This window comes from Perognathus longimembris, chromosome 6, assembly GCF_023159225.1.
Source record: "Perognathus longimembris pacificus isolate PPM17 chromosome 6, ASM2315922v1, whole genome shotgun sequence".
Classification (NCBI taxonomy): domain Eukaryota; kingdom Metazoa; phylum Chordata; class Mammalia; order Rodentia; family Heteromyidae; genus Perognathus; species Perognathus longimembris.
The window spans coordinates 10,640,559-10,659,214 of record NC_063166.1 but is presented as its reverse complement, the minus strand read 5'-3'; the positions used below and the strand labels follow the sequence as shown (position 1 = coordinate 10,659,214).

Genomic DNA, 18,656 nt, shown 5'->3' with positions numbered 1-18,656 from the left:
CAGTCACTCCTCGCCTCCTGGAGGCTGTTTCTACTGCGCACACCCCTTAGCAGCGGGGGTGACTGTGACACCCGCACTATTTACTCTTCTCCTTTGCCTCCTTGTTCACTGTGCGCCATTGAGGAACTCCTCCCACACGGTTCCTTGCAGCTTTCTTTCATAGTGTGCCATTGCTATGTAGTAATTCTGTTATAGGAACACACTGCCGGGGGGCGCTGGGGTGTTTCTCCATTGAGGTTGGAGGGGCTCCGGAGTTGCTTTATATGCACATAGCCATGTATTTCTCTTAAAATCTGTATTTGTGAGTGAAGATGCTGGTGTTGGGGTCTGTATTTGCGTCCTTCTGGGTATAACAAATATTTCAAAGTGGCTGTGTCGTCCTACACCCCTCCTGCCCCTTCCTCGGCTCACTCTTCCCTTGTGAGGTGAGCGATTTCCCCATTTTACAGATGAGAAAATAGATGTAAAGATGTTAGGTAATTTGGTGCTTGTTGTCAGTGGTGTGGGTGACAGAACCAGCCTTTGAGCTCTGCTCTTGTTCCCTGCCATGCTGCTGTCCTTACAGAAGGGACTTGCTGACCGTCGGGGACCTTGTCCGTTGCTCACGGCGTGTTCAGAGGCTGGGGTGCCGTCCCTGGGATGGCTTGGTGTGGTTGGTGGTAGACCTCATGTATTTCTTGAAGTGCTGTCGGGTTTTGTGGTACCTGGTACTCAGCCAACACGTCGGGCTCCTCACAGCTGGCTCCTTCCTTTTCCTTGTCTGCAGCATCCAGCCCGTGTATGGAGCGCAGCACCCTCCTCTGGACCCTCAGCTCACCAAAAAGTAAGTCAGGACGTTGTCTCCTTCCACGCGCCTCCCCCTGTTTCATTGAGTCGAGGGGCTCCATGGTGACCTTTTCTGCTTGCCTTTGGACCAGGAGGTGAATAATCCTCTCATCCCCCAATGGTCCACGACTAAGTGGGACGCTAGCTCATGTGAGAAACTTGACGAGGTTTCTGTTCTTTCCAGAAGGTTGGTATGGGTTACACGTTGTCCCAGGATGAGTGCCCCCCCTCCAGCGGGGGTGGGGGGGATGTTCTTTGGGAGCTCGTGGCTTCTGAGTAGAAGTAGGGCTGCCTCCTCTCCCTCCCTCCCATCGCCAGTCAGGGCAAAGAGCTCAGAACTGACTGTCAGCTGAGCTTCTCCCGCCCCGTCGCCCTGGCCCACGCTCTCGGGAATCCCCAGCACACCAACAGTAGTTAGAAGCCATTTCTGTAGTGATTCTAGTAAATTCTTGGCAAGCACCAGAGGCGAGTTAAAGCCGCGATGTGAGGGTGACTGCCTCTCCCGGTGGTCGGGTGGCCTCGTCTCCAGGCCCGCACTCAGCCTGCGGGAAGGTAGAGGAGGAGGCCGGGCGTCGTGGCACATTTTCCAACTTTGGCCTCCATCTTTGGGCAGAGTGAGTCTTAGAGGCCTGTTTCTGGGAAAGCTTGTGCAGATCTGGGTTTTCAACCCCCAGGGCTGCGTAGTCGCATCACATCTTCCTTCCTTCATGGTCAGTGGAAGTACAGAGATGTGTTATTATGATTATGAGTCTGGCTCTATGCCATTCTGGAACAATCCACCTCTAGAGACTGCCAGAAACTCTCTGTGCCTGCCAGGGTGGGGGTGGGGGTGGGGAGAGTGAGAATAGGAGAGGATTTTTTTTTTCCAGTCCTGGGGCTTGAGCCCCAGGCCCGGGTACTGTTCCTGAGCCTCTTTTGCTCAAGGCTAGCTTTCAACCCCTTGAGCCACAGCGCCACTTTTGGCTCTTTCTGAGTGGTTAATAGGAGGTAAGAGTCTCATGGACTTGGCTTTGAACCAAGATCCTCAGATCTCAGCCTTCGATTGCAGGATTACAGGCCTGGATTACAGGCTAGGATTGTAGGCATGAGGCACCAGTACCTGGCCTAGACATAGGATTTTTAGGGAAGAAGTACGATGGTAAATTTATGTCCTGTGCATTTGAACCCATAGAACATGGGCTGCTCAACACCAAGAATGAGCCCTAAAGTGAGCTGTGGGCTCAGTGGTGCCGTGTAAGGAGAGGTTCATCAGTTGAGGTGAGGCGCCCCTGCTGGGGGGTCTTGCTAAAGGAGAAGGGGGCTCCGTGTTTATTCTGGAGATGGGAGTTTACAAGCAATCTCTTGTACCTTCCGAATCTTCAACTGCTCTAAATAGTCTTTTTTTTTTAAGGTAATGTGCAGTAAAGTATATTGCATATCTAAAAATGCTGTATTAGATTATGCTCTGTCAGTATTTTAATAGTTTTTTTTTAAGAACACAGCTGAACGTTCTGTACTATCTGTACTTCTCTCGACTCGCTCTTGCTTTACAGAGGCAGTCTTCTGAACAACTATGGAAGCATGTCCTTTGGGTGAGATGCACAGTTTTCTGCTAGGAAGCCATTATAGGATGTAAGGGACCTGTCCCGCAACCTGCTGTAGATGGCTGCAGGCACATGTCCCCTGGAGAGGGCTGGCAGGTGCACGTCACCTCCTGGTGAAGGGACTTGGTTTTGTTCACTGCTGACTCCTTCAGCACCTAGAACAATGTGTGGCATGTAATGGGCACTGCGTAAACTCCAGTGAGATGAACGAATAGAACTTGTTTTCATAATAATGAGCTTTTCCCCCCATACTCCCTGGGTTATACCTTGTGTTGGTTCTCTTTCTTTTTTTGTTGCTTGTGGGGCTTGAACTCAGGGCCTGGACACTGCCCCCGAGCTCTTCTGCTCAAAGCTAGCACACTACCACTTTGACTCACAGCCTCATTTCCGGTTTTCTGGTGGTTCATTGGAGATAAGAGTCTCGCAGACTTTCCTGCCTGGGCTGTCTTCGAACCATGGTCCTCAGATCTCAGCTTCCTAAGTAGCTAGGATTATAGACGCAAGCTACCAGTGCCTGGTCATTGCAGCATGTTTTATAATTGCCTTTATAAGCAAGTGGCCTATAAAGCCACCATCTATACCTTTATTAGGTGGCTGGAAATACTGTCCCAGTGCATGTTGGGTCAGGGTCAGCGTACCTTGTCTGCACCAATCATCTGTTGAGTTTCCCCTCATCTTCAGGGCCTGAATCACTGTGTCCCAACAGCCAGGGCAAACTTTCCTTCCCTTTTGTCTCATGTGAACAAGGTGAAACCATGAACATTTTCAGGGATCATTCTCAGCAGAGCTGCGGGCATACTCTGAGGAGAAGCAATCCCTTAGTTTTGCAAATTGGGAAGATTTTAATTGTCGGAATTAACTGCTTCCCTTGTTCACGTGTGTGCTACATTCTACATGGGGAACACCATCCGGCTCTGCCCCACACTGTTTTACAATTCCAGATTGTTGCCATAAAACATTTATCGCCCTTATTTTAGCACTTTGTTGGGACGTTTTTATTGCTTTCCCTGCTACATGATTATCGCTCCACTTCAGCCGACCATTAATTACTGAGTGGTTAATCCCCATCGCTGCAGAAGCCTCGCATCGGGCCTTCAATTATCTAAGGTGCACGAGCACTGTAAGTCATTCCCTATCTGTGCATATTGACTTCAATTTGTCAAATTATTACTATTAGTGGGAATATTGCTTGCAATAATTTTTATGGCTTATGTAAAACCAGTCTTATTGCTAAGAAGCCCCACTGGCCACATGATATAACAAATGTACTGTTATTTGAACTTGATGCTAAATTAGGAGATATATATTTTGTCAGTTGTGAGGCTTGAACTCTGGGCCTGGTTGCTGTCTCTGAGCTCTTTTTTCTTAAGGCTAGCACTCTACCACTTTGAGCCACAGCTCTACTTCTAGTTTTGTTTTTGTTTTTGCCAGTCCTGGCCCTTGGACTCAGGGCCTGAGCACTCTCTCTGGCTTCGTTTTGCTCAAGGCTAGCACTCTACCACTTGAGCCACAGTGCCCCTTCTGGCTTTTTCTATATATGTGGTGCTGAGGAATTGAACCCAGGGCTTCATGTATACGGGGTGAGCACTCTACCCCTAGGCCATATCCCCAGTCCTACTTTCCTGTCCTGGGCTGGCTTTGAACTGAGATCTTCAGATCTCAGCCTCCTGAGTAGTTAGGATGACAGGTGTGAGCCACCAGCATATGGCTGTATTCTTTTTTTCCCCCTTCTCAAGGCTAGCATTCTGTAACTAGAGCCACAGTTCCACTTTTGCCTTTTTTGGTGTTTTAATTGGAAATAAGAGTCTCAGGGACTTTTCTGCCCTGTCAGGCTTCAAACCTTGATCTTCTCAGATCTCAGCCTTCTGAGTAGCTAGAATTACAGGCCTGAGGTGCCAGTGCCTAGCTTGCACCTACTTTTTAATTAAATTTTCTCAGCAGAGAGTGCTTGCTGGCTTTTGAGCTTTGACCTCTCTGCCTGCTCATGACCTTGGCCGGCTTCACTTTCCTCCTGTTTGTAAGTGGGATCACAATAGTTTCCATCCCATATGCTGATGAATATGCAGTTGATAAGAGCAAAAGGGTACACAGAAAGATTAGCCTTGGGCTGGTACCCAGTGAGTACCCAGTAAGTGCTAACTATCATTCATGTGTGAATGTATGAATCTGTGCGTGTTTTCTGGAGAGACATTAATAAACATAGGAAAGCCTTGAAGCCTTGACTCTTCCTTCACTCTCCCTGCTCTAGATTTTTTTCTGCACTGCCAGCCACTGACCACAGTGCCTTTTCATGCCTTTGACTTTCCCTTTCCTTCCTGTGGGTGCCTCTCGCCAACCTGGTGCTGTCCTCACAGCCCCTTCCTCTTCTGGGTGATGGCGGCCCCTTGTCACAAAGCCGGCATTTCGCTATACCCACAAAATACTTGGGGAGCCTCTAAATGTTCTGCCTTGAACCTTTTGTCTTTCTGTTTCAGGGAAGGATGGCCTTGTGTCCTGCTTCAGGGGTTGAGATGTATCTTCCCAAGTTCTTCTTCTTTTTGGCTTCTTTTTGGGCAGTACCCGAGTTAGAACTCAGGGCCTCACCTTGTGGGTGCTTTACCACTTGAATCACACTCCTAGCCCCTTTTTGCTTTTAGTTGTTTTTCAAGTAGGTGATTTTTTTTTTTCCAGTCTTGGGGTTTGAATTCAGTCTGTCCACTGTCTCTAAGCTTCTTTTTGCTGGAAGATAGCACTTTACCACTTGAGCCACAGCACCACTTCCAGGTTTTTCTGTGTATGTGGTGCTGAGGAATGGAACCCAGGGCTTCATGCATACTAGGCAAGCGCTCTACCGCTGAGCCACATTCCCAGCCCTCAGGGTTTTATGGCTTTAAAAAAAAATTACCTCAGGGGGCTGGGGATATGGCCTAGTGGCAAGAGTGCTTGCCCCGTGTACATGAGGCCCTGGGTTCAATTCCCCAGCACCACATATACAGAAAACGGCCAGAAGTGGTGCTGTGGCTCAAGTGGCAGAGTGCTAGCCTTGAGCAAAAAGAAGCCAGGGACAGTGCTCAGGCCCTGAGTCCAAAAAAAAAAAACACAAAAAACTCAGGCCTTAATCTTGCTTCCTAAGTAGCTGGAGGCACATGTATATACCACCACATCTGGCCTGTTCATTGCGATGAGGTCTCAGTACTTTCTGACAGGGCTACCGGGGATAGTAGATGTGTGCCATCTCTGCCTTGCCCTTTTGGTTGAGATGGAGGCTCATGAACTTTCATGTCAAGGCTGGCCTCAAACCTCCCTCCTCTGATCTCTGTTGCCCAAGTAGTTGGGATTACAGTCTTGAGCCACTGCCTGGCCCTCATTTTTTTTCCTTTTGTTTAAAAAATAGAGCCTTAAACTGAGTCATGGCTCAAGTAATAATAGAGTCCCTATCTAGCAAGCATGAGGCCATGAATTCAAACCTCTGTACCACCAAAAAGAAAGACAGGAAGAAGAAAGAAAAAAGTATGCCTAAACATAGACTTTTTTTTCTCGTCTAACAGAAAGAAAAAGAGGAGGGTGGGAGTTTTCATTTAGGGACCGAGACTAAAATTACCTCCTCTTTTACCATAGCTATGTCTGCTCTATGGCTAATTTAGCTCATGGGGCCACAACAGATTAACTCAGAAATCCTAGGGAATTAACCATGAGATTAAGTATTCCTAAGGTTTATTTCTTGCTCGTGCTTGTGTCCAAAATGGGCTGGGGTAAGGGTGGAGGGCAGGCTCTGCTCCACAGCGTCGATTAGTCGCCCAGGCTGAGGGAGACCCCACACAGAAGTGGGCTCGTGGGGAACACACGCCCGCGCTTTTATACCCCTCAGCTCCTTGCCCAGAGCTCGAGGGCCCCACTTACGCGCAGGGGCTGGGAAATATGGAGGCACTCATGGGAGATTCGTTGTCGCTGCTTCCGCTGTCTGGGTTACATGGGGCTGATGGGGATGTCCCGAGATGAGCTGTTTTTGTTTGAAGAGGGTAATGGCTGTGTCTTGGGTATCTTGTGCTATTAATATTACACAAGTAAGCAAACCAAGGTGGTCAGATGTGTGAGATTGCTGCTCCTTGATCATGCTGTTTCCTCTCTCAAAGCTTCATTAAAGAACGGTCAAAAGTCAACGCAGTTCCCCTGAAGAATAAGAAGGCCTCGAGTTTTCACGAGTTTGCTCGGAACACCAGTGATGCTTGGGACATTGGCGATGATGAGGAAGAAGACTTTTCCTCACCTTCTTTGCAGACTCTGAACTCAAAAGTTGCTTTGGCAACTGCTGCCCAGGTCCTAGAAAACCACAGCAAACTGAGGGTAAAACCAGAACGGTCCCAATCCACAACATCTGACGGCCCTACTGGCTATAAAGTCATCAAGTCTAGCAGTGATGCCCAGCTGTCCAGAAACTCCAGTAAGTCCACCCTGCCTGTGATGCAGTCTCCTCACAGAGTGCATTTGAAGTAAAGACGAGTTTCCTATAGGGCCTCACTCTGGCCTTCTATGGGAGTGGGAAAGCAAGCTCAAGCTTGCTGAAGTGACATCTGGGTCCTCATTGGTCACAAGCTGCCCTGCCCCTCCCACTTTGGTAGCTGCTTAGCCCTGTGACTGGGTCAGTGTCACCTGCTATTCTCCACCTCTTGTTCCTTTCTCTGGGGTGGTTGATTGCCTCACACTTCTTTAGGCTTGATCAGGTTTATGCAGATTGACTAGCTTATTTAAAGTTGTCAGCGGCTGCCTTTCACCCGCCATTGGCACTGTTGTTGACTTCCTCAGCCCTGAGGAACACAGTAGCCTCAGGTGGTCTTTTCCTATCCTGTGGGTGGGAGGACCTGCCACTGGTATCTGTCACAGCCCCCTGCCCACCACGGGTGCCTGTCAGGGGGTGGGAGAAGAGCTCTGTTTTCCTTTCTTTCAGGAAACCAGCCTCAGGAGCTGCTGGGGTGATGGTGTTTGGGCCTGCCTGTGTGCATATTTGTGCATCCATTGTGTGTTCCGTGTTGCCCTAAAGGGCTGTATGCAAGTTGGTTATTTTGAGCTGGAGAGAAGTGTCTCGTCCTAGTGAAAGTTCAAACAGCTCACTGGCAAAGGATGAAAAGGAAGTAGAATGTCAGAGTCTGGAGTGTGTCCTGGCTCACATTCTAAGAGAATCTCTCCTCCTGATTCAGACTACGCATGTGATCCTGCACTTAGGCTGTGAGGTCTCTACAATCCCTTCACACTCATTTGCCATGAGTGTGCTCCCTGCTTGAACCCTCAGTACCAGGCCCAGGCAGCCATTCACTGTTGATTGGTCACGTGGCTACAGCTAGAGGCTGTCAAAGTGTTCACACACTATGAGGGTCTCCAGAGGTTCCTAAAGGGAAAAAGCCCCCCTCCCCATCCCTGCCTTTGTATAGTGGGGACCACCTCCCCCTCCTGTGAGCTTCTTCAGCTAAGAGTTAATGTTAGGCATGTGAGGCTATTTCAGCTTTGCAGTGTGTGATCTGCATTTTTCCCTCCCTCCCTCCCTCCCTCCCTCCCTCCCTCCCTCCCTCCCTCCCTCCCTCCCTCCCTCCCTCCCTCCCTCCCTTCGTCCTTCCCTTTCACCTTTCCTTCCATTGAGCCCAAGGCCTTGTGCATACTAGGCAAGTGTTGAACCACGGAGCTACATCGCCAGCTCTAGTTTGTATTCTCTAGGCCTCATCTGTTAGGTATTGCAACCAAGAACCTTATGGAAGTTGGATTTATAAACCTGGTAGGGGAGGTTGATGAGTAGTTCACTGTTAAATATTTGTGAGCACTACTTCCCCCCTCTCCCAACCCCCATCCTGGGCCTTGAACTCAGGGCCTGGGCACTGTCCTTGATCCTCTCTTTGCTCAAGGCTAGCATTCTACCACTTGAACCACAGTGCTACTTCTGGGTTTTTCTGTTTATATGGTACTGAAGAATCAAACCCAGGGCTTCATGCATGCTAGGCAAGCACTCTACCACTAAGCCACATTCCCAGTTCCCTTGACCACTACTTGTATTGCCAAGATAGATTAAGAATATGAAGCAAAGCTGGGCACGGGTGGTTCATGCCTGTAAACCTAGCTACTCAGGAGGCTGAGATCTGAAGATCGTGGTTCAAAGCCAGCCCTGGCAGAAAACCCCTCTTATCTCCAATTAACCACTCAAAAACTGGAGGTGGAACTGTGGCTCAAAGGGATAGAGGGCTAGCCTTGAGCAAAAGAGCTCTCGGACAGTGTCCAGGCCTTGAGTTCAAGCCCCACAACTGACACCACCCCCGCACCCCCAAAAATGAAGCAATCATGAAAAGACAGTCACAATTAAAAACTGAGTTTTCTTTTTGGCATTCAGTCATACCAAAGGTATCACCTCAGCTCTCACCATTACTTAACTTCTCCAGACTGCAGTTTGCTCCTCTGGAAAATATGTACAGATTCTTCCCTGTGTCATAAGGATCAGATGAGAGATCACATGTTATAGTGAGGCAGCATACTACCTCCCATGTAGTAAACACTCGTGTTAGTCCTATACTTCATAGACCTCCTACCCACCGTTTGATCGAGAGCCACAGAGCCACAAAGAGTGCAGCTTGAATCTACGTTCTGCTACGTTAGCCATCTTTCGGCAGAGTTGGAAGCATTGCACCTGCCTTGCAGGGCTCTGTGGCGCTTTTCTAGCCCTTGCCGCGGCAGCCGATCACACCTGGGCTGTGGAGGCTGGAGAAGAACGCTGTGTCCTTACAGGACTCCCTCTCAGGCCTTGAAGAACATTCCAGATTGAGGTAGAACGAGGATTTGGTTTTCCTCGGTGTCTACGCACAGCCTCTGGAGCTTGGTTAGCACACAGGATGCCTTTGCCTGATGGTGTGCTCGCAGCCCTTGTCTGGGCAGGGGCAGAGCCCAGCAGGGGCTCCAGCCCCTGGCGCAGCCTCCGCTCTGGAGGAGGGGGCATCCTAACCGAACGGGCAGGCTCAGGTTTCTCAGCGTCGATGCTCTCCACAGGCTGTTCTTTTGCGCTTTCAAACCATTTCAGGTGATACATGCTTGAGGAACCCACTCCACAAACAGCAGTCACTCCCTCTCCGGCCCATCATCCCTCTGGTAGCCCGGATCTCAGACCAGAATGCTTCTGGGGCACCCCCCATGACAGTCCGGGAGAAAACCCGCCTAGAAAAATTCCGTCAGCTTCTCTCCAGCCACAACACTGACTTAGGTGAGTTCCCAAGAGCCCCGGGCACAGCAGCAGCTCTTGGTGACTGGGAGTCTCGGAGACTTGGAAGCTATTGCTCTTTATTCTTCCTTCTTTTACTTTTCTAGCATCTCCTGATATGACGCCCATTGCAGTGACTTGCAGGTATTAAGGCAGAAGTTTGTTGCTAGAGATGAGAGACCAGACTAGGCGGGATGGGTTTCTGGTGCCTGTAGACCATAGTGCAGCTATGGCTTTTGTCTCTTCTGCCTCGAGGGGATCCTCACAGAATTCCACACCCACGGGCTCTCTGTTCCCCTCTAACTCTCATCTCCGAGCTGACTGATGGCTGCCGTGCCCTTCCTTGGTACTCTGCCGCTCAGGGCTGTGGATTTGGGCCTTGCCCTTGCTTGTCAGCAGCAGGCGCTGGTGGTGGTAGTATCTGTCTTTGAACAGTAGGAGGCGTCTGGCAGCTCTGGCCTGAGTTTGTTTGAGGGCTTTGTGGGAGGACCTAATCCAATGAGGCTGTTGTCTGTTTGCAGATGAACTGAGGAAGTGTAGCTGGCCAGGGGTTCCCAGGGAGGTTCGGCCTGTAACCTGGAGACTCCTGTCGGTGAGTTCTACCCCTGTGTAGAGAAGCGTGAGCCTCACACAGCCCTTCTTGCCTGATGAGGTTAGTCTGGACACATTGATCTTACTCCATAGAGTTCTCCGTCCCCACTGGATGGCTCAGAGACCCCCTGCGAGTTCATTCCTCCCCTTCAGGGGTGGGATTTAGTCTTATTCCTGTACAGGAAGAGGGGCACAGCTGGCCTGTGGTCACAGTCTCCAGCAGCACAGCAGGGGAGTCCAGCTCATGCTGAGAGCAAGCTGACATTGCCCGGGTGTCCCTCCTCCTGCAGTGGGAGTAACTCAAGTGGCTGAAGCCCGCACCCCATGGTGCCCCTTTACCAGGTGGTCTCTCGTGAGCCATGCTAGTCCACTTCCCCCACCGCCCCTGCCACTTTTGTGGCTAAGTGCCACTCACAGCAGCTCTGCTGAGCAGAAGAGCAATGGGAGGTCTGAGAATGATGAGCGGGATGGGGACCAGGGATTAGAGTGAAAGTTGGCCTGAGCTTGGGCTAGGATGGGGCTGCTGCCAGATCTGTGCTGGCATCGTAACTGCTCTGTTGCTGATTCCATTCAGCCCCCTAAGCTGGTGATTCTCAGGGTTACCCTGGAGAAGCGCGTGTGGTCACTGCCAGGCTGTTTGGCACCCCTAATGCTGTGCTGTAGAAGCTTCCAGGCCCTTGTGATTCCCGGAAGTGTGGAAGGCATTACACCATGGTGGTGAGAGGTCATGGCCTCCCAGGCGGGGACTCGGGCCCGGCTCCCTCCCACTGACCTCCATTCCGGGCTGTCCAGGGGGCCAGCGCTGAGGGCCATGAAGTTTACCAGCTCTGCAGGCTCCACGGGCAGGGCAGGGCCTTGGGAGTAAACAGCCCTGGGAAAGTCAGACTCGCTCATCCGCACATGTGGATCCCATTGGCAGAGGGAAAAACGAGCACTGGGTGGTTCAAACCAAGAGGACTCCTCGTCCTTTTGGCAGTTTTCCTTCTGCCTTTGCTCAATCTGAAATAAAAAGCATCCAGCCAGCGTCTGTCTCTCTGACATGCGTCCTGACGGCTGGTGTTGCCTGCAGGGCTACCTCCCGGCGAACACCGAGAGGCGGACGCTGACACTGCAGCGCAAGCGGGAGGAGTACTTCGGCTTCATTGAGCAGTATTACGACTCGAGGAATGAGGAGCATCACCAGGACACCTACAGACAGGTACAGTCGTAGGGGCTGTGTTCTCGGACTGGGTCTCCTGGCCGTACTCACTCCTGGAACTGCCTGGTAGAGGCTGTCCAAGTCTTCAGGCAGTGGCATGCCTGGGCTGGGCTTCCGCCATTCCCAGGCCTCCCTCCCTTCTTGGCACTCAGCAGCTCTGATTTTGGTCTATTTAAATAGGTCGACCTCTTTAGCAGTGGTGCGTGGTAATGCTTCTCAAACTTTCACGTGTGTATGAGACACCTGGGACCTTGATGAACCCCTTCCCCAGAGGATTATGGGAAGTGCAGGGCTTCAGTGGACCCCCGACAGATCCCCAGTAGCAGATGCCACTGGTTCACAGACCACATGGAGTACTAAGGGCTACACTACAGGCCACTCAGGAGTGCCCATGCCGCCAATATTGCCTTCTGACAGCTGCAGTGCCCACACAGTACTCACGTCACTTCTCTGTCCTTATTTATTTATTGCCTATCTTGGGGCTTGAACTCCGGGCCTGGGCACTGTTCCTGAGCCTCTCTGTGCTCAAGGTTAGGGCTCTATCACTTGAGCCACAGCGTCACTTCTGGCCTTTTCTGTTGATATGGTGCTGAGGAATGGAACCCAGGGTTTCATGCATGCTAGGCAAGCGCTCTACCACTAAGCCACCTTCTGTCCTTTTTGTCTGAGCCTTTATAGTCAGGGAGTCCTCCATCTTTGCCTACAGCGGCCCTCACAGGCTGTGGAGGTCTGCATGCAGAGGGAAGAAAAGAGGGGAGACTGGGGGAGGGACAGCTGTCCACCACAACCAGCCTGAGAACTGGAGTGGCCTCTGTTGCTATGGACCCTGCCTGAGGATGACTAGACCGGGCGTTGGAAGGTCCTCAAAGCTTAAAGCAGCTGGACTGACCACTTTGGCCACAGAAATGAGACCTTTCAGCACCAGGTGAGAGGCCAGCTGCCTGGCCCTCCCTTGCGTAGTACCTGTCAGGACTTGGTGGGCCATGTTGCTCCTCCAGCTCCTTAGCCTGCCTGTGTGGCAGCAGTGGGAGCTCCTTCAGATCTTGGGAAGTCAGATGTGGCAAGAGGGCCACACACTTTGATCATACGTGGTACACAGTGCACGCCTGGATTGGATCAGACTTGGGGAAGCGGGCAGGAGGTGTGGATGGGCTAGGCTGTTGGATGAAAATGGCCAAGTTGAGAGGTGCCTCCCAGTTAGGTTGGATGAGGCCAGGGGGCGCATGCTCAATGGAGGTAATGTAGCTGGACTTTCTTCTGTGTCTGACAGTTCTTCTGAAAGGTAGACTGTGCTCTAACTCTTACTCCTTTGATTCCATTTGTTAAGAAAGTACTTGTCTGAAGAACACACCGGCATTTGTGTTTGTGCAATATGGCTTCTCTTTTTCAGATTCACATTGACATTCCAAGGACGAATCCTCTCATTCCATTGTTCCAGCAGCCGCTTGTACAGGAGGTGAGGGAATTTTAACGCTCTCTGGTCCTTCCGCCCCAGCGCCCGGCCCCTGCTCACGGTGTGCAGCTATTGCTCCTCTGCGGAGCTTTGCCTCAGAGCACTTTCTCTTGTGTCCTCATGGGCCCCTCACAGGTAAGGAGCTGGCCCAGCCTTCAGCCTCCCTGGTGCCCATGAACATCCCACACCTTACACTTGCCTCTTCTTTATCAAGATGGAAGTTAGGATTAAAAAAATAAGTATGGTAAATATGTGTAAACTTTACCATTTAACTGTTTGTGTGTGTATGCTGGGGCTGGAACCCAGAGCCTGGACGCTGTCCCTGAGCTTTGGTGCTCCAGGCTAGCACTCTACCACTTGAGCCAAAGCCCCACTTCCTGCTTTTTAGTGGTTAATTGGGGATAAGAGTCTCATGGACTTTCCTGTCTGGGCTGGCTTCAAACTGCAATCCTTGGATTTCAGCCCCCTTAGTAGCTTAGAGTACAGGCCTGAGTCCCTGATGCCCAGCTTTAACTATTTTTTTCAATACATGATTCAGTGGCATTAAGTATATTCACACCGTTATATATTTGTCACCACCATCTAGTCCCAAATCTTCCCAAATTAAAACTTAGTATCTATCAAGTAATAATCCCCCTTTTGTCTAGCAACCACCATTCTGCCTTTGTGTGTGTGTATGTGCACACACATGTGTGCGTGCATGTACATGTATGTACTGCGGCTTGAACTCAGGGCCTTGTGTTCTCACTTGGCTTTTTCCACTTAAGGCTGGTGCTCTTCCACTAAAGCCATGCCACTAGTTCTAGCATTTTGGCAGTTAATTGGAGATAAGAATCTCATAGATTTGGCTTCTTCAGCTGGCTTTGAACCATGATCCTCAGATGTCAGCCTCCCAAATAGCTAGGATTATAGGTGTGAGCCACCAGCACCCAGCTCACCATTTTACTTTTTAATTCTCTTCATTTGACTACTCAGGTCCTTCAGCTAAACAGAATTAGACAATATTCGGCCTTTTGTGACTTGCGAGGTTTCTTTGTGCTATAGCGTATGCCAGAAGCTCCTGCCTTTTTATTTTCCCACCTCAGTAACTACCAGCCCCTTGAGGCTAGGCGTTTCCTTTGTGGCTCTGCAGTAGACAGGATGCCAAGTGTTCGTGTTCCTTGAAGCAGTCTGTCAGTTCTCAGAATAGAGAGGGCTGGTCTGAAAATAATTTGTTTGACTTTGAGTGGTGTTCATCATTCTACTTAAATACAAGTGTCTCTCTTGGTGAGAGCCTTTCTGACTTACCAAAGGAAGATTCTGGGGGTGATACCGTTGTTTTACCCATAAGATTCGCAAAGGGGCTGGGAATGTGGCCTAGTGGTAGAGTGCTTGCCTAGCATGCATGAAGCCCTGGGTTTGATTCCTCAGCACTACATATACAGAAAAAAACAACAACAAAAAGCCAGAAGTGGTGCTGTGGCTCAAGTGGTAGAGTGCTAGCCTTGAGCAAAAAGAAGCCAGGGACAGTGCCCAGGCCCTGAATTCAAGCTCCAGGACTGGCCAAAAAAAAAAAAGGTTCAGTGCAAAGGCAGCTAAATATGCAGTCAGGGTTCCTTTCTTCCTCCTGCTCATTTTCCCACAGCTCACCCCTGTGGATCCCTCATTTCTGGCCAATGACCAAAAAGTAATACTGAACACTGAAATGCTTGTGAACCTGCTAGGTCCTGGAGACCTGTCTATAACCAACCAGAATGGCTCCCACTAGTAGAGGAGGCATGGGAAACCCATGGGGATTTTCTTTCTTTGGTGGTGTTCTGTCACCTCTTTATGGCACTGGTGAGAGTGGGTGTGCATTGTTTCATTCTTGCCCACCAGACGTCTGGCTGGTCTCCGGGTTTGAACAGCTAGCTTCTGTGTACTTGACCATTGTTAAAGCCAGCCACTGAGGATTTGTATGTTCACACGGGCCAGCAGTGTAGGGCAGACAAAGCCCTTGTGAGGTCCTTTAGAACAACCATCTGGAGGACCTTTTTAAAATTGTTTTTGTTTTGTGCCATTGGGAATGCAACTCTGGGCTTTCTGCATGCCAGCTCTACCCTTGAGCTACATCCCCAGGTCAAAGGTGGTGCAAGGAGACAGACTAGGATAGGGAGTGCTTGAGATTTTTCTGGAACGTGATGGATCTAGCTTGGGCTTCATTTTCAAGGAAAGAAGAGAGGTCATTCAGCAACAGAGAAGCAGGTGTGTAAGAGGGCTCTCATGCACACAAACAGGCTGTAATACAAACAAGGACACCAGAGAGCAAGTGCAGAAGGCAAGTGGAGGCAGAAACCCAGCCCAGTTCCAGGCAGGGCTTCGTTCCACTGCCGGAAGTGTTTCTCAGCTTCTCAGACAGTGGGAGGCAGACTCAGCCACCTACGATGCCAGGGCGAAGAAACATCCTTTGTTGTTTATAGATTCTTTGCTCCTTTCTTACACTAGGTAACCATCTCCCCAAGCTGCATAATGTTTTCCTTGGACTCCCTGGGAGGCCTTGTCTCTTTCGTGTGACACCAGGCCTTCTGACCTGTCCCATCTTCATGTTCCCCCTCTTGCCTGTCATCTCTTAGAATGGCTCAAGACTGTTTCAGGCCTAGGAGTTGTGGTTCTCAGGACACAGGCCGGCAGTGGATACCATCAGGCTGAGAGAAGATGAAGGGAAAGCCCAGAGGGCTGAATGAAAGCAGAATACAGTTGACTAGGTCAGGGCAGGACTCAAGGGACGGTAGATGTGTTTTCCTTGTACCCCACCTAGGCCTCTGGCGTCTTTTGACTAATATCTGTAACTCCAGAGGCTTCCCCATTTGGCTCTGGCTGATTTATCTTGCTCAGAGGCCCACCCGTAGGATTTCATGGGACTTGAATCCTACTTCCCATCCCAGCCCGTGCCCAGGTTGTATCCTGACATACGAAGGCACTTCGTGCATGTGTTATCTGTCGCTTGTTCCTCCTTGGGGGACAGTGAGCTAAATCTAGATCTCCTCGGCAGGGAGAGAGGGGAGGGTGATGGCGAAGGACAAGGTATTTCTTCTCGGAATCCTGAAATGACTAAAATTTAGGAAAAATAATATCAGGTAGGATACTCTGATATCTTGCTTCTGGAAATAACCAAAGCAGCAGCTGCCATAATTGAGAATCTGGTGGTGTTAGTGACACTCATAGCAACCCTCTTTGTAATTATTATTAGTAAGGAGTTTTGGTTCTTGTTTTTTTTTTAAATAGTGCTAGGGGGTGAACCCAGAGCTTTGAATGTGCTAGGTTATTTTGATTTGGGTGTGTGTGGATATTTTTGAGACATAATCTTTCTAGTGCAGCCAAGGATGGCCTAGAACTTTCCATGTAGCTTAGGCTGGCCTTGAACTCGTGATTCTCCTGCCTCTACTTCCTGAGGACTGGAATGACAGGCAAGAGCCACCATACTAGCATTCTCTTGTTGTTGTCATTGCTTTTTGCCAGTCCTGGGGCTTGAACTCAGGGCCTGAGCACTGTCCCTGGCTTCTTCTTGCACAAGGCTAACCCTCTACCACTTGAGCCACAGTGCCACTTCTGGCTTTTCCTATATATGTGGTGCTGAGGAATTGAACCCAGGGCTTCATGTATACCGGCCAAGCACTCTACCGCTAGGCCATATTCCCTAGCATTCTGTTTTTAATAAATCTGTGTCACTATCCTTCCCTCCCCCCGAACTTTATGTCCTGATAACCAGATACTGAACAGATGAAAGGGGGAAAATATCAAAACCACAATTCATATGCGAGAAACTTTTTTGCACTGGTATTCTTTTGCCCCTACTGTTTTAATTTTTCCTAACGATTTTCCCCAGTGCCTGAAATGAATTGTGAAGTAGGAAAAAGGAGGGTGTGAGAGGGAGCAAGTCCTCTGATTTAACACACGTGTCTTCTTTCTTTCTCATTTTCCTAGATCTTTGAAAGGATTCTATTTATTTGGGCCATCCGACACCCTGCCAGTGGGTATGTCCAGGGAATTAATGACCTGGTCACTCCGTTCTTTGTCGTCTTCCTCTCAGAATATGTGGGTAAGAAGCACGAGCACCGAGTTGAACAAGCTACTTGCTCTTTCCTATCTGCCATCTGTTTGCTTTTCCCGAACGTGCAGCCAGTGGGTATGTCTTGCTCAAAGAGGGACAGATAGTGCCTTTGGAATACACAGTCAGAGCTATTTGAGCAGTGGTAGCAGCCTGGAATTGATGTCTTGAGACGATCACAGATCCCACCTAAAAAGGACCTGCTTTGTCACACGAGGGGCCAAGTCGATGGAGTTACATTCTGCCACAGGCAATGGTTTGATGGCTTTTCCAAGGTGATTTTAGGATTCATTGAAACTTGTCTCAGAGACAGGTGCCCACCCAGGAATGCTGGCATTTTAGGAGCATGGTGTGGACACTGAGGGCCAGGGGCTGTGACACTAGAACCCGGCTTGTTTTGGGGATGGAGTAGGCCAGGGAGAATGCCGGGACTTGGATTTCTCCCCGTTCCTCCTTTGCCCCTATCTCTGGGTTCTGCTCACTTTGGAGGGTGCTCACTTTCATGGAGCTGTGCGGGTTTTCGCTCAGTCCCCGCCCCTCCCCCAGCCAGTCTAAGCTAAGCAATCTAAAAGGAGTTGAGGACTCGTTCCTTTCCTCAGTTTCTTTACTCATCATGGCCTGGCACTTTGCTCTTTTACTCAGATGAGAAGCTTGTGTAAGAAGAAGACTTTTGAAAGGAGCTGGGCACATGTCTGTAATTCTGGCCACTTGGGAAGCTGAGGCAAGAAGATTGTAGCCTGGGTTACATAGCAAAACTCTGCCTCAAAAAAAAAAAAAAATTGAGCCAGGCGCCAGTGGCTCACTCCTGTATTCCTAGCTACTCAGGAACCTGAGAGCTTAGGATCGCGGTTTGAAGCCAGCCTAAGCAGAGTAGCTCATGAGACTCTTACCCACAATTAACTACCAAAAAGCCAGAAGTGGAGCTGTGGCTCAAGTGGTAGAACTCTAGCCTTGAGCAAAAATGCTCAGGGACACTGTATATACTCTGAGTTTAAGCTCTAGAACGTGCACGTGCGCACACACACACACACACACACACACACACTCTCTCTCTCTCTCTCTCTGAAAGCACCCGATAGGTCTTTGACTTCACAGATGAAGTTGGAGGTTCTCTGCCTCCTCGCATAGCCTCTAGGGCTGGCGGGTCATTGTGAATTTGGGAGACTACCTCATCCTAGTCAGGTTTGCCAAGGGGGGCTTGCAGGAGCGGGGTTTGCTCTTCTATGAGGCAATCTCAGGAAGTGAAGGCACCTGAGTGGCCCCCTCATTCCCGCTTCCGCTGGGCTCCTGCCACCTGCTCTCAGGTGGTTCCCAGCAGCACTCTCCCCATCCCCGCCTTGGCTCCCCCTGTCCCTGGCGCTGGGCCTGTCTGCCATGGGTGTAACTGCTTTCTGGTCTTAGGACCTGGTTGATTAGTGCGCACGCACACGCCACTGGTTCACAGCACCTCAGGGGCGAGGGGTGCACCTTTGCCCTTCCTGAGGTCTGGGCTGGATGCGGCCGCACAGAGATGCACCTTGGCCACACACCTTACCTACGTCTTCAGTGCCTCTGACCTCAGAAGATGGGGCCCATTTATTTTCCACAAAAACTTGTTATGCTAACTTGCGAATGCATGTCAAAGTAGCATCACGCTGCCATCACCTATTCAACAATTAATCTTATGAATCTATAACTCTATCCATTTGCTACCCACTCATCCTGGTGCAGTGTTTTGATATCGACATCAAACC

At 50.0% G+C, this 18,656-nt stretch overlaps 1 protein-coding gene across 3 annotated transcripts in view; it reads left to right on the top strand.

The window, feature by feature from the left end:
- Positions 1-18,656, top strand: part of Tbc1d22b (TBC1 domain family member 22B) — a 54,220-nt gene that overhangs the window by 12,707 nt on the left and 22,857 nt on the right. For 2 of the 3 annotated variants that reach the window (XR_007211200.1, XM_048347841.1), the window contains exons 2-8: positions 767-823; positions 6,521-6,828; positions 9,439-9,618; positions 10,137-10,207; positions 11,276-11,404; positions 12,795-12,860; positions 16,800-16,914. Coding sequence is in view for 2 of the 3 variants with exons in the window: in XM_048347841.1 (XP_048203798.1) it covers positions 767-823; positions 6,521-6,828; positions 9,439-9,618; positions 10,137-10,207; positions 11,276-11,404; positions 12,795-12,860; positions 16,800-16,914 (926 nt within the window). In the remaining variant the exon portion in view is untranslated. The remainder of the gene's footprint in view (positions 1-766; positions 824-6,520; positions 6,829-9,438; positions 9,619-10,136; positions 10,208-11,275; positions 11,405-12,794; positions 12,861-16,799; positions 16,915-18,656) is intronic. The other variant, XM_048347842.1, reaches the window with a different exon arrangement.